The 14,870-nt window shown below is 38.2% G+C and overlaps 1 protein-coding gene across 3 annotated transcripts in view; it reads left to right on the forward strand.

Moving 5' to 3' along the window:
- Positions 1–13,780, forward strand: part of LOC108907497 (plexin-B) — a 24,615-nt gene extending 10,835 nt beyond the window's left edge. For all 3 annotated transcript variants that reach the window (XM_018711220.1, XM_018711221.2, XM_018711222.2), the window contains exons 2-15: positions 1,876–3,415; positions 3,492–3,592; positions 3,790–4,288; positions 4,344–4,577; positions 4,633–4,890; positions 6,250–7,035; positions 7,276–7,605; positions 7,659–7,929; positions 7,979–8,121; positions 8,173–8,306; positions 8,362–8,710; positions 9,648–10,523; positions 10,579–10,761; positions 12,779–13,780. In XM_018711220.1, coding sequence (XP_018566736.1) covers positions 1,949–3,415; positions 3,492–3,592; positions 3,790–4,288; positions 4,344–4,577; positions 4,633–4,890; positions 6,250–7,035; positions 7,276–7,605; positions 7,659–7,929; positions 7,979–8,121; positions 8,173–8,306; positions 8,362–8,710; positions 9,648–10,523; positions 10,579–10,761; positions 12,779–12,886 — 5,739 coding nt within the window. In that variant the 5' untranslated portion in view covers positions 1,876–1,948 and the 3' untranslated portion in view covers positions 12,887–13,780. The remainder of the gene's footprint in view (positions 1–1,875; positions 3,416–3,491; positions 3,593–3,789; positions 4,289–4,343; positions 4,578–4,632; positions 4,891–6,249; positions 7,036–7,275; positions 7,606–7,658; positions 7,930–7,978; positions 8,122–8,172; positions 8,307–8,361; positions 8,711–9,647; positions 10,524–10,578; positions 10,762–12,778) is intronic.
- The last annotated feature ends 1,090 nt before the right edge of the window (positions 13,781–14,870 follow it).

Below are 14,870 nucleotides of genomic sequence, written 5' to 3' on the forward strand. Positions count from 1 at the left end.
AATATATATATGTATATATTTAATGTATATATTTATTTAAAACGCTTGCATACATGTGCGTGAATTACAGCGGAGTAAGAACAGTTTGTTACAATACTTATAGGGAATGAAAAAGCTTCACAGCTATCGGAGTTCAAATAGAGACGTGCGCACACACTGAGTGGGGTTCCAATCCCACCTATTAGACTGCAAATGCCCAGAGTAGACGTTCGACCGCTCTCGAATTCGGCGACCAATCTCCCCTTGTTTTGGCGGTGGAACTAGCGTGTCTCCGCAGAAAGGGTACTGGGATTTTGGTCCTCGTCGGCTCGGGGTTGCACTCGGTGGGGACTCGAGGTGTGTCTGTGGGGTATCTGAAAATCAGTTTGGTATTAATAAACGCCTGTTGGCGTGTTAGCGGACAGCTTCGGGTCTCTGGTCATCTCTGGAACGGCTCTGGGACGGCGCTTCGAAAGGTCGGCGAAATTACATCTTTGCCGGCCCCTGGTGGCGGATCCATAGAAAATTCTGCCCTTTTGGAGGCTGATTCGTCCGAATTGAGTGGAGGCGGTTCGAATGAGCCCGCTCCGAAGGTTGAGGGTCGCCGGGAACCATTAGTGGGTGGTGGCGCCTCGAAAATTAGAAAGATTAGCTAAATTCCACTTTATCGGCTCTAGCATCCGATCCTCTGGAATTATCTTCGGTTTCGACTTAGTTTCTGTCGAATTAGGTCGCGGCGGTCCTAACGAGTCTATCCAGAACGTCGTAGGTCGCCGGGAACGATTGAACAGCTGTAGCGGCTCAAAATATAGAAAGATGAGTAAATCTTTGATTTATCGGCTCTGACTGCCGATTCTTTAGAAACGCGTCTTATTTCGACTGGGTTTCTGGTACTTGGACTGCGACGATCCTTACGAGCCTATCCAGAACGTCGTAGGTCGTCGGGAATGGAAACATGCGTAAAATTCCAACTTTCCGTTTTTTCGCGTGTCCGTTTTCATGGTAGGACCTAGGGGTTTTCTATGTAGGTCTAGCATGCCTTATCTCGTGCTTGGCTGTCGCAGAGACGTATTAATGATCATTTCCAGCCAGGTTGGAAAGATTGGTGAATTTCGAAAACGCTCGAAAAACTTGTATTACGACAGTTCCAAACCGTCAGAAATGTGCATCCAACTAATTCTTGCGATATATTCACTGAAGACACATTTAGAATTTAGCTGGCCAAACATTTCGAACGGTTGGGAACCAATCCCTGACTCTTGTTGGAACAGACCTATTGATGGATGTCTCATAAACAACGCATACATTCTCAGTAATATTTTAAACTCTTAATTAACTTTATATCAACATTTTAGTGATTGTTAGTAACTGTAGTAAAAATATTTCGCACCGTTTGGAAATTTTCATAATAATTCTATTTAAAAAAATTTATTTTGTCGCGCTGTATCTCGAAAACAAGAGGTGATAGACATATAGTTCGTAAGACAAAAAATTCTTGTATTTTGTCGTACTATCACCCCCTGAATTTACGGGAGGTCTTTCTGAAACACCCTGTATAGCTTTTTCTGGCGTTCTTCAAGGTTCATTTCTTAGCTTAGCTCACTGTTGCTCTTAATTTTTTATTAATGATCTTAAGGGGGTAGCATCCTTCAGTCGTAAAGAAAATGTAGATGCTTATTTCTTAAAAATATATATTTATTTTTTATATTTCTGTTAAAGGAATTAGTTAATTTAAATAAGTAGGTTTTTTTTTTTTTTTTAATTTGAAATTTGATTATAAACGTCAAAGACTTTTTTATGAACTAATCGTTATGATACTTTGTAGGTTATATCTCACCGGCATTATTTCGTAATTGTTGTTAATTTGTAATAAATGAAGGCGTCTGTTCATTTCAGTGATGTGGATGCGGAACGAAGTGGATTCGGTGCACGCCATCACCAAGGCTAGGAGCATGCACCGGGCGTCTTCATGGTGGTAAAACCCTTTCATGGTGCAACGGTGGGCCGCACCGTGGCAGGCATTTGGCTGCTGCTTCTAGCGGGGCTGTGGGGGCGCGCTTCTGCAGGCATTCTGCTAGCGCATTACCCTGGCCCCGCCGATCCCCCCATGCGTTTCACTCACATGGCCGTGGACCAGAAAACCAAGCGAGTTTACGTCGGAGGGACCAACCACATCCTCCAGTTGGACCCGGACTTGCGCCTGGAACACCTAGTGACCACCGGCCCGAAGAATGACAGTCCCCTGTGCCACGCGACGGGGTGTAGCGACCCCGGCATCCCCGTTTCGTTGATGGACAACTACAACAAGATTCTGCTTATAGAGCCCGAGTCTAGGACTTTGATCGCTTGCGGGTCTCTCTCCCAAGGCGCTTGCTACAAGTATAAGCTGAGTAATATCAGTGCCGAGGCCGATTTCATCCCGAAGAGCATAGCGGCGAATGACGCCAATGCTTCCACTTACGCCTACATAGGCCCTAAGAAATACAATTTATGGGGACGTTCGAATATTCTCTATGTAGGAACCACCTTCACTAACAATGGAGAGTATAGACACGACGTTCCAGCCATAGCGAGTCGGGACCTGGATTCGCTAGAAATAGCAGAGTATTCGTTTAGCAAGCAGTCCCTTTTGAGCATTGACGTTAAGTATAGAGATCACTTTATCGTACAATACGTATACGGTTTCAATGCTAGTGACTATGCGTATTTCGTTATCGTTCAGAAACAGTCACATTTGCCCGGTCAAGAGGAACAAGGTTACGTCTCCAGGTTGTCGAGGACCTGCATCAACGATGCGAATTACGACAGTTACACGGAGGTTACACTGCAATGCACCGATTCGGATATGAAATACAACTTAGTGCAAGATGCTAAGATCGCATTTGCCGGAGAGGAACTAGCCACAGCGTTAGGTATATCGGTGGGTTCTCCGGTGTTAGTAGCGGTGTTCCGACCCGCCAAGGGAATCACCAACGAGCCCCAGAACTACTCGGCACTATGCTTGTACCCATTAAGGGACATTGAAGGGAAATTTATCGAAAACATCCACATGTGCTTTAACGGTAGCGTTAAGTACCGCAATATGGGGTATGTGTCCGGTCCGATTCTGGACGGTAAGTGTCCTAATAGCGGGTCGGCCGGGAATATTCCTAACTTCTGTGAAGTTGGACTGAAAATCAGTGGGGTGACACCTTTGGTTACGACGGCGGCTCTCACTTTTCCCAACACCTCTCTATCCTCCGTGACGACTGCGTCCACGGGAAGGCACGTTTTGGCTTTTCTAGGTACAACAGACGGCAAAATAAAAAAGGTGCTGCTTTCCGGACCGGAACCGCCAGAGTATGAAGAAGTTGTCGTCGACAAGGGGAACAGTATTTTGCCAGATACGATTCTGTCACCCTCGGGTGACTACCTCTATGTTCTCTCGACTGCCAAGGTAAGACACGCAACATAACTTAATGTTAAATATTTTAATTTTACAAATTTTCTTAAATATTGTTTCCTTATTCCAGATTTCCAAAATTAATGTGGAACATTGCAGTACGTACAGCAACTGTTCTTCGTGTCTTGAATCCAAAGACCCCTATTGTGGATGGTGTTCTCTAGAGAAAAGGTAAGTCGGAATTATTAGCAATGAAAACTACGGGCACCTAATTTTTTTTGTATCTCCCACTATTTTATTTTAAACACTTTATAGTCTCTCGGAGTAGTTGTTTCTCGCAACACTGACAATTAAAACTTCATAGTATGGTCAGTTTGGTCATTATTTAATTAAAGGTCGTTTTTGGTAATTCTTGCCTTCCTGTGTAGGTGTACAATCCGCAGCGCTTGCCAGAAAGCCTCCCACAGCGCGCCACGCTGGCTCTCTCTGGGGACGGGCCAGCAGTGCATTGATTTCGAGCAGGTTCTTCCGGAACGTATACCGATCAATCAAATGACAAACGTCCGCTTAACCATAAGAACTCTCCCCGAACTTCCGTATGGCGCTAAATACAAGTGCGTGTTCGGCTCTGCCGAGCCGATCGATGCCGAGGTAACAGAATTCGGACTGTCTTGTCTCACCCCGGAAATATCCAGACGTCCTAGGATACCGCCGAAGATGGACCACGTCTTAGTACCGCTCAGTGTAAGATCTTCGGAAACGAACAAGGATTTCGTTTCAAGGAACTTTGCCTACTACGATTGCGAGAAACACGCAACTTGTGGAGAGTGCGTTCGATCGAAGTGGGCTTGCAATTGGTGCGTTTACGAAAATAAATGTATGCATAACATTTCCACATGTCAACGGAGCATTATCAGCGGAGAAAACGTAAGTAAACCTGTTTTATTATTATTCTTTTGTATTGGTTTTATACTTGTTTTAGAATCCGATTCGTTTGGCAAATCATGGCTTCGCGTACTGTCCGCAATTCAAAAAACGAGACGTTATACTACTGCCGAACAATGTACTTAAAGAAATCGTGTTCGATGTTAAAAACTTGCCGCACCCACAACCAGGGCATACAGGTTTCCAGTGTATAATCGTCATCGAGGGTGCTACAATGTTAGTTCCGGCTAGAGTCGAAGGGAAAAGCGTCATAGTTTGTGATAAAACAACGGTAAATTATTGGACGAGTGTTTCCTTCCTAAGAATTTACTTAATATTTTTTTTAGTATTCGTACGAAGCTAACGAGGGAGAGAACGAGGCGAGCGTTAAAGTTGTATGGAATCGTAATCACCACGTGGATTCAATCAATGTTATTTTGTATAAATGTGATATTTTGGGGTCGCATAGGGAACACGCCGATTGTTCGTTGTGCGTCACAAGAAATTCCAAGTACCAGTGCACTTGGTGTGAGAATTCTTGTCAGTATGCGGAAAGTTGTCAGCACACTCCCCATATCGAGTGCCCGCGTCCCAGAATCGACATGGTAAGAAAAAATGTCGCAGCTTTCTTGCTTGCATAATTTCAATTTTTTTTTTTTTTCAATAAACTGCTCATGATTGAAGTTATGAATATCAGCTTCAGTAGCATGAAGATCGATAATAAATTAAACTTACATTTTCAAATGATAGTGTTGAATATGACTGTATTATTGCCAATAGTTTTTTAACTAATATTTGACTATTTTACTAAATTTCAATTCAAATTCAAAAATTATTTTTTTAAAGAGGGTCGTCTCACATATATATATTTTTATTTATTTGAATTCAGCATGTTTCAAAATTAATATAGCTTTTTTCAGAATTTTGTTTTTACTAATATTAACTGAGATATACAACTTTAAATTATGAACATTTTCCTTCCTTTTCTATAAGGCGTCAACTATGTCGCATGCGCATTACGCTTGAAATTTAAGTTGGTATAACAAGTTCAGATGGCTATTCTGACATTGCTGGAACAGTCACATTTTCTGTCAATTTATCAGTATTTATTTATTTACAACAAGAACTATTTGTTGTGCTGGTGACAGGTTGTGTTTTTGTGTGTTATTTTTGCTTGTTATAATTTTAATTAACATGGAGAGTATGAAAAATTACAACATACTTATCGGTTATCACTACCACACTCACTATAAAATAATAAATACCACAGATCTACTAGGTTTGTGCAATTAACCTCAAATTATCAAAACTGTCATGAATCATGATGTCAAATAGTTTTCTGTGCATTTTGTTTATGTCTGGATTGCGCATGTATACGAGTTGACGTCACAGCGAGAGAAATAATTTTAGAACAGAAAATGTTTAAATTTTATTTTGATATTGTTCCTTTGTGATCCATTTTTTATGAAAAGTAAGTAAATGAAAGTAAATGTATAAGCTTTTACTACTGAAAAATAATAGCAAATTCAATTTTTGGAATTTAAGGAACAACCTTATTGTATCAAATGAAATCAAACCGTGTTTTTCGACAGTTAGGGAATAGATTAGTAGTTTCATGTAATATCACCAGTTAGGAATCTTGCCTATGCGGTTAGTTATCTAGATTTCTGGTATCGACGAACACTGATTTCATTTGATAGGATTTGAAAAAAAAATTGTACATATTTGTATGAATTATTTTTATTTATAGAGTAACCAATACGAGATCTAATAATAGAATATATGTATGTCTTTTAACAAGACTATCTAGTTATTGTCTTCTGTATTGCAGTTAAAGACGTATAAAATTTTAAGTCCTGAAGATGGTGTAAAACAACTCCGAAACGTTGGCTAAGGATTAAAAATTGTATTTTTTTTATTTCTTATTGATCTTCATCCTACTAAAACAATTTTTGTTTGTTCAGATAAAACCTCTGAGCGGTCCCATCGAAGGCGGAACGTTAGTAACAATAGAAGGTAGTAATTTAGGCCTTAAAAAGGAAGACGTGTTGGGGAAGATAAAAATAGGCCAAGTCCCCTGCGTCCTGGTGAACTACGAGGTGTCCGTTAAAATTCAATGCGTCACCGGCCCTTCCCGAGCGGAGATGACAGCGCCTATAAAAGTCGGCAACGAAGCGGGCTTCACGGAATCCTCCGTCGAATTCAGTTACAAAGACATCAGGCTCTCCGGAATATACCCTTCCATCGGCCCGCAGTCCGGCGGTACGCAATTGGCTATAACCGGTCAATATTTGAACATCGGCTCGGAGATAACGGCGTACCTAGACGAGTATTTGTGTCAGGTTAACCTGACTCAAGCGTCGAGCGGGCGGTTAACGTGCATAACCTCGAAAGCGCAAAGGCCGACGAATATAGCCAAACTAACTCTGAGTATAGATGGCGCTAACCGCACCTTAGAAGGAAATCCTTTTAACTACACGCAGGACCCGACGATCATGGAAATCAAGCCTCTGAACAGTTTCGTGTCGGGCGGGAAGATGATCTTCGTGCACGGCACGAACTTGGACAGCATACAGAAGCCCGAGATGGAGATTTATTCGTACACGGAGCCTAGCGTGCCGATAAATCGGACGATTTGTACCGTGCTAAGTGCTACGCAAATGGAATGCCCCAGTCCGCCGGTGAACCGCCACTTTTTGTCTTACAGCAGTAGAAGCAAGAGGTCGCTTCGTAAACCGGCCGCTATAAAGGTACCCACTGTTTTAAATTAAGCAAATAGACAACCACCAGTACATTTTTATAAATTTTATTACACAATTTGTCTAAATATGAATGAATATCTGCGTTAAAATGGGGGAAAGTCTGTTATTTGTGCATTAATTCATATTTAGACAAACAATGTAATAAAATTCATAAAAATGTACTGGTGGTTGGCTATTTGCTGTAGAGCCCTCTTAAGAATTTTTTTCTTAATGCGTGATGAATTTTAGATGAAGGAGCCCAAATTAACGCTAAAAATAGGCTTTCTCATGGATAACGTTCAGTCGGTGAGGGATTTGGAAAAGCACTTCCCGAATCTGCGGTTTCAGTTGTTGTACGTCGAAGATCCGAAGTTCTTTAAATTCCCCAGTCAAGTTAAACTGTACAAAGGCGATACACTGGTTATAGAAGGTGAAAACTTGAATTCGGCTAGCGACGAGGCGGACGTAGTGGTCACGATTGGCACGAAACCGTGTAACGTCACCAGTTTGGCGATGACCCAACTCGTGTGTTCCCCGCCCGAGCAACAGCCTATGGACACCGATGAGAATGGATTTAAGGTAAGTTAAAGCGACTGTACCATAAATGTTGTTTCTAGTTTGTTGGTTTTCAGACTGAAATGAACCTTCCCCTGGTCGTGGTTAGAGTAGGAAAGAGTTTAAGGTTTCCTATAGGTTATCTCCGTTACGACATATTTAAAACTTTCGCTTTTCCCCCGGAAGCTATAATAATGATAGCCGTGGGTATATTATTATTCGTACTGTTTTTCGTTGCCGTTTTGTTCGTGTACCGAAGGAAATCCACGCAAGCAGAGAGGGAATACAAGAGGATCCAGATTCAGATGGATACTTTGGAGAGCAACGTTAGGTCTGAATGCAAACTAGGTAAGAGACTGTGGGTTTGTTAAGTTTTCGGTTAACGATCGTTTTATAGCTTTCGCAGAGTTGCAAACGGATATGACTGATCTCACCGCCGATTTGGAAAATTCCGGTATTCCGACCCTGGACCACACCAGTTACATTATGAAAGTTTTCTTTCCCGGCGTTAGTGACCACCCGATTTTAAACGCCCCTAAGGTTGGTACTCGTTTATTTTTAAGTTACGAAATTGAATTTGTCGTGTTTTAGGTCAGGATAAACGGCCCGAGAACGAACTATGACACGGCTATGCTTCAGTTCGAGCAACTAATCAATAACAAATATTTTATATTGACTTTTATAGAAATTTTAGAATCCCAGAAGTCTTTTAATATTAGGAATAAGTATGTTCGTTCTTCCGTAAATACCCGCAAATTTATTTTGGTGCTTTTTTTTTAGAGTAAACGTAGCGTCCTTACTAATGGTAGTGTTAATGAGTAAAATGGAATATGCAACGGATATTCTAAAAAGTTTATTATTGCGTTTAATAGATAAGTCTGTAAATACGAAACACCCACAACTAATGTTAAGAAGAACGGAAAGTGTGGTAGAGAAAATGTTGACGAACTGGATGGCTCTCTGTATGTACCATTATCTCAAGGAATACGCGGGTTCCTCCTTATTTTTGTTATTCAAAGCCATCAAACACCAAATTGAAAAAGGACTCGTCGATGCCATAACACACGATGCTAGATATTCCCTGTCTGAGGAGCGACTTCTAAGAGAAAACGTCGAACATAGCTTTGTGGTATGTATAAATTTATATACAGGGCATCCAAAGACTATGGAAACACCTGAATAATTTCCCAGGTAAATTATTTTTGAAAAATGTTAAGGTCATTCTTGTAGTAACTTTTGACCTTGAGATTATTTCAAGGTCCCCTCCATTTTTTTAAATGCAAACCCCCTTTTTCGACGTCGGCAATCGAAAGAGCGGGAAATTTTACATCCAAAAACTCTAAGGTCATAAATCAGGGTTGACATTGAAGGTCATTCAAAGGTTATTTAAATTTGAGGGCTGGATATCTCCAAGGAAAGTTGATGAAAATAGTACAAAGCTCACTTTAGTTATTTTGTTTAATTGCAATTAGTGGTGACTTCAAACTTGACCTTCTCGGTGCCCTTCAATGTCATTTCAAGGTCATTTTTTTTTCTGAATATCGTGACCTCGGCAATCGAAAGAGTGGAAGTTTTCATACTTCTACTTTTAGCATTACTACCTCCACGTCGTTCCTAGGTAATGCTAAAAAATTTGACCCTGAAACGATCTTGAAGGACACAAGAAGGTCGAGTTTGAGGTCACCACTAATTGCATTTAAACAAAATAACTAAAGTGAGCTTTGTACTATTTTCATCAACTGCGTCCTTTGGAAATATCCAGCCCTCAAATTTAAATAACCTTTGAATGACCTTCAAGGTCAACCCTGATTTATGACCTAAGTTTTTGGACATAAAATTTCCCGCTCTTTCGATTGCCGAAGTCGAAATAAGGGGTTTCCATTTCAAAAAGAGATGGAGGTGACCTTGAAATAACCTCTAGGTCCAATCCAAGGTCCAAAGTTACTACAAGAATGACCTTAACATTTTTCAAAAATAATTTACCTGGGAAATTATTCAGGCGTTTTCAGACTTTTTGGACACCCGATATAAAACCAATAATTTAAAATATTTTTTTTTTACTTCAGACGTTGCATATCGTCCAGGACGATCTCGACGAGAAGATACAGTGCAAAGTGTTAGACTGTGATACCATCAGTCAGGTGAAATCAAAAATTCTAGACGCTCTCTTCAAGAACACCCCCTTCTCGTTGCGCCCCTCCATCTACGAAGTAGACTTGGAATGGAGGCACGGCCGCGGCGGTCACTTAACGCTGCAAGACGAAGATCTAACCACTAAGACCATCGGCGGTTGGAAAAAGTTGAATACGTTGGCACATTACGGTGTTAAGGAAAGCGCGGTTATGTCTCTAATCTCCCGCCAAAACGATAGCTTTAATAATTGTAAACAACCTTGCCATAATTGCGTCACGGGAATGTATTTGAACAATTCCCAGTCCCCTATTATTACTACGAACGGTGACATTGAAACCGGGAACAACCCTCGAATCTACCACTTGGTCAAGCCGATCGAAGATCACCAGTTTCCGAACAATAAGTTGATAGAGCGTACGCATAAAGCTATTCCGGAAATATTTCTTACGAGACTATTATCCACTAAAGGCACCATTCAGAAATTTGTCGACGATTTTTTTCTAACGATCCTAACGGTGAACGAGGCGTTACCGCCGGCCGTTAAATGGCTTTTCGATCTTCTCGACGACGCGGCTAGGAAACACGGTATACAAGATCCCGAGGTCGTGCACGCTTGGAAATCTAACAGTCTTCCTCTAAGGTTTTGGGTTAATTTTATTAAGAATCCCGACTTTATTTTTGATATAAATAAAACCACGACGTTGGATTCTTGTTTGTCCGTCATAGCCCAGACATTTATGGACTCCTGCTCTACCACGGAACACCGCCTTGGAAAGGACTCGCCCTCAAACAAACTCCTTTTCGCCAAGGTACCAACCTTCGATTAAAAAATGTAATGTTGTTGTAATCTATTCTAATTTTTAGGATATACCGAGATATAGGGAAATGGTGGCGCAATTTTACAGCGATGTCGCGATGTTGCCGGTTATAACTGACCAAGAGATGGGATCTGCGATGCAGCAGTTGTCTGCGCAACAGGCCGAGGAGTTCGATACTGTGGCAGCTTTGAAAGAACTCTACATCTATGTAACAAAATATAGAGAGCCAGTAAGTACAATAATAAAGATGTTTGTTAGTTAAAAATAAATATAACCGAAATAACCGCCGACCAAAGTCCTTCAGATTGCCAAATTCTAAAATAACTTGTATATGAACATGATAACGAAAAAATAATGACAATTGTACTTAAAAACACTTGTGTATTCACTCTTACTAATTGTCTTTAGGTTAGTGAGCATTTCTTGAATGGTTCAAATTTTAAATGATTTGTAAAAATTTGCGAGAAAGTTTTTGAAGTCTGATAGATATGTTGAATATTTGTGATATATACAGATATTAAGAGGGCTCTATAGCAAATAGCCAACCACCAGTACATTTTTATAGATTTTATTACACAGTTTGTCTAAATATGAATTAATGCACAAATAACACTTTCCTCCATTCTAACGCAGATTTTCTATAAAATGGAGTTAGTCAGAAACTAAAATTCTTTTTTTTGTAAAGAAATTTGTAATTTCCGCTTTTGAACAAGCGGCATCGTAAATTACAAATTTCTTTACACCGAAAAGTAATTTGAGTTTCAAACTAAGTCCATTTTATAGAAAATCTGGGTCTGCCATTATTATAGGAAATAGTTAAATCAAGAAAATTGATACTACTATTTCTTTCTATTTCAGTTGAAAACTAATCTAGGATGAAACTTATTAAATTCATTACTTATGTAAATCAATTTTGTTTTTTGGAATACACAATATGCAATACACTATTTCCTATAATAATGTCAAAATTTAAACAAATTGGTTTAAAAAAAATTTGGTGTAAAAGATATCTAAATTTTAACCAAATACTTTAAAAAATGTGTTATAAATGGTTTAACCGACTGTGCGATAAAATTATCACATCCAAAAAATAGACCGAAAAATATAAAAAAAAATTAAAAATGTTAGAAATTAATAATTATCCAAAAAAAATTATAACCCAATCATTGAGAAAATAATTCATGGTATTTACAATCATAATTACAAAAATAATAGTAATAATTCAAAAAGTAATATGTATATTTCGTTACCGTACATTCCAAAACATTCTAAAAATATTAAAAAAAATTTAACAAATTATATCAATAAACCTTATAAACTGATGGAAAAAATTAAAGGGTCAAAAGAATTTCCGGAATTTTTCCGTGATTTTTGACAGACTGTATTTAGGTGAAAAATTATCAGGAATTAAAAAAAAAGCATTTTGAAGCTCTAAGATTCTAGTTTTTAGATCTTTTGGTCGAAATTTGTTAGAAGCTACGGTAATCATGCATTTTTAAGAAATAGTGCGACAAATTTTTTTTTTTTTTCTTGGAAACGGACTTGGAAAACATTTTTTCAGCTGAGCCATTGCATGGACCAGATAGCTTGTTTATTCGGCTTTAATTTCGATTTTTTAAAATTTCGATACGACCATTTTTCATCGAAATATCGGACTTTTATTGGAAAAGGATCATTTTGTGTTCAGTCATTGATATCTCGGCGACAAATGGTCGTACAGAGAATTGAAGGGCAGTTTCGAAATCGAAATTTTCAGAAAATTTTTTGAAATGTTTGATGTTTATTTTTTTTGGACAACCTTCCGGACATCGAAGAAAACAAAATCCAATTGTTTTCAGCACGATTCGGCTTTTCCGTCATATGCTTCTGTGCACTCTGTAATAACTTAAAAAACAGTTTTTTCAAAACTACCCTTTTTCTTCTCTGAAAAAAAATAAAAAAAAAATAAAAATTATCCATGTTTTGTGATGTCATCTGAAGATGGGATAAACCCCAAAACGATCGTAATAAACAATTGTTAAAAGGAAAATTATTTACTTTGACCAATAAGCCAGAAGATTAATAACTTTCAAGAATTAATTATATGGTCAGGAAATTATATATTTAAGATAAACTGTTAAAGAAATTGTCGCTTTAATTTCTTAGGAGATGAAAGTTTCTAAAAGTATTTGAATTTTGAAATGTATAGAAATCAATTTGACGTTGGTGCACCAAGATTGCAACTACATGGGTGTATTTTTTTGCAGATTCTCGAAGCGCTGACAACGGATCCAAACTGCAGGCGTTTGCATCTGGCCCAGAAATTGGACAGTGTGGCATACACGTTGGGAGGGGAGGAAACTTCTGCCTGCTGACCTAATCAGTCACCTGATCCCCTGCTGCCCAGAACCTTGGCGCCCTGATTCCATGCGTATTGTACACATACATGCTTTTCACGAAAATTGGCCGAGTAATTTTTCATTAATACGTTTTGATTTGTTAATTTTCGAAGTTCGTCCGATGATACGGTTCAAAATAATTACCATGGGTATTTGTCTTCTTAAAAATTATCGTTTTTGTTGCAATGGACTAAACGTGTTCTGTTGCAGTTAGACTAGTGCGGAAAAAGCATGTTTGTGTGTTCGAGCGTGTTATACTGTGATATGGCGCACGATCAGGTGACTGTGATTGGATGAGTACTTACCCTCCAGCGGCTGCTAGTTTCCTTTCCGAGTGCCTCGCTACGCTGATGGGACGTGACAAGGACAGTGTATACGCGCCGTGGCGCAATTTTGTAGCGCACTTTTGTTCGGTCCGGTTAGCCTAGTTTAAAGTAGAATTAATAGGACATTTGTTCTACATGTATTCGACTGATATATAACATAAATATTTACTTTGGGTTTTCTATTCGGAACGGTTGGGAAAGTATTTAAAACGACACTGCCGTAGGCGGAATCTCAAACTGATGAAAATCACCCTCACATTGCCATATCTTTAATAAACAAAGGTAATTTAGGTATAACGTGAGCAAAGAAGAAAACAACAAAAGAAAACATGTTTAAATATTAGAGATGGGCACTTTCGGAAAACTTTGTTACGGACATGTCGATGAAATGTCCGGACATGTCGGGAAAAGTACTTTTGACCTTGAATTTAGACTTTTAGACTGGTTTCTAATTTTCCCCGAACAGCCAATACACTTTTTTAAATGTTTTTCCATCCTACTGGAATTCTTAAAAATTGTTTTTGAGTAGAAGTTACATTTATAATGATATTTATTCGATTCAGAAAAATATAACCAAACTGTTGATTTTGGCGTCATACTTCATTTATAAACTATTTGAGTATTAAATATTAAATTAAGAATCAACTGATTACTATTTACTAATCGTCAACTTTGACAAAAAATAATAAAATATGGACATATAAAAGAGGTTATATTTTTAAAATGTCAGTTTCAGTTAAACAATTACCAACAAAATTACAAGAAAATGGAAAATTAATATCTTTAATTTTACATGTACCAACATGTACCACCAAAAATTTTCTGCGGGAATTATGAATGCAACAAATAATTCGGCGCATGCGCATACAACTTTTCAATTTTAAAAAGTGTCCTCAGAACATGTCCACTTTTCACGACATGTCCGTGACACATCTTTATTAAATATTTTATTATTATATTTTGGAGCCCTTTGGCATATTAAAGAAAGGAGTTATATTTTGTGAAAACTGATGTGGGCAATAATGGGAGATTTTCTCGTTAAATGATTAGTTTAAGGTTGTACGGTCTGGGCTACTTACCTTAATTTATTAATTAATTTATTTTTGGCGATTTTTGGTAGGGAAAAGTCCGTTAAGTATTTTGACATTTGTCAGTCGTGTATATGAGAAATAGTGATCTGTGCCGGAACTTTATTTAATGTGGAATCGTCTTCACGTCCAGTGATTTGTACGTTACTATTTTAATTATGTTTAATATGAAATAATGCATACTTGTATCTTATCTATTTTTTTGTAAATATAATATGAATTGTGCATATAGATTATTATAACGGATTTATAAAAGTGTTTATATTTAAGCGTACATTCATCGATAAATACATTATTAGATTGTGTTAGGTATAATTTTTTTATTGTAAACAATTTTTACAAATCTTATATATGTAGTATCAGCTCATTTAAAACGTGCCTATATCGATAGAATAGTAGATATACCTATTACATCTATTTTTATTGTAACCACGCCACTTAAAGTAGCCATATTTTAACGAACGCGTAGACACGTAATAAATGAGCCTTTATAAATTTTTATAATTAAAATATCGATGTCTCAATTTTCAAATTTAATAATACAAA

Source organism: Anoplophora glabripennis, unplaced genomic scaffold (assembly GCF_000390285.2).
Source record: "Anoplophora glabripennis isolate ALB-LARVAE unplaced genomic scaffold, Agla_2.0 scaffold5, whole genome shotgun sequence".
Lineage (NCBI taxonomy): Eukaryota > Metazoa > Arthropoda > Insecta > Coleoptera > Cerambycidae > Anoplophora > Anoplophora glabripennis.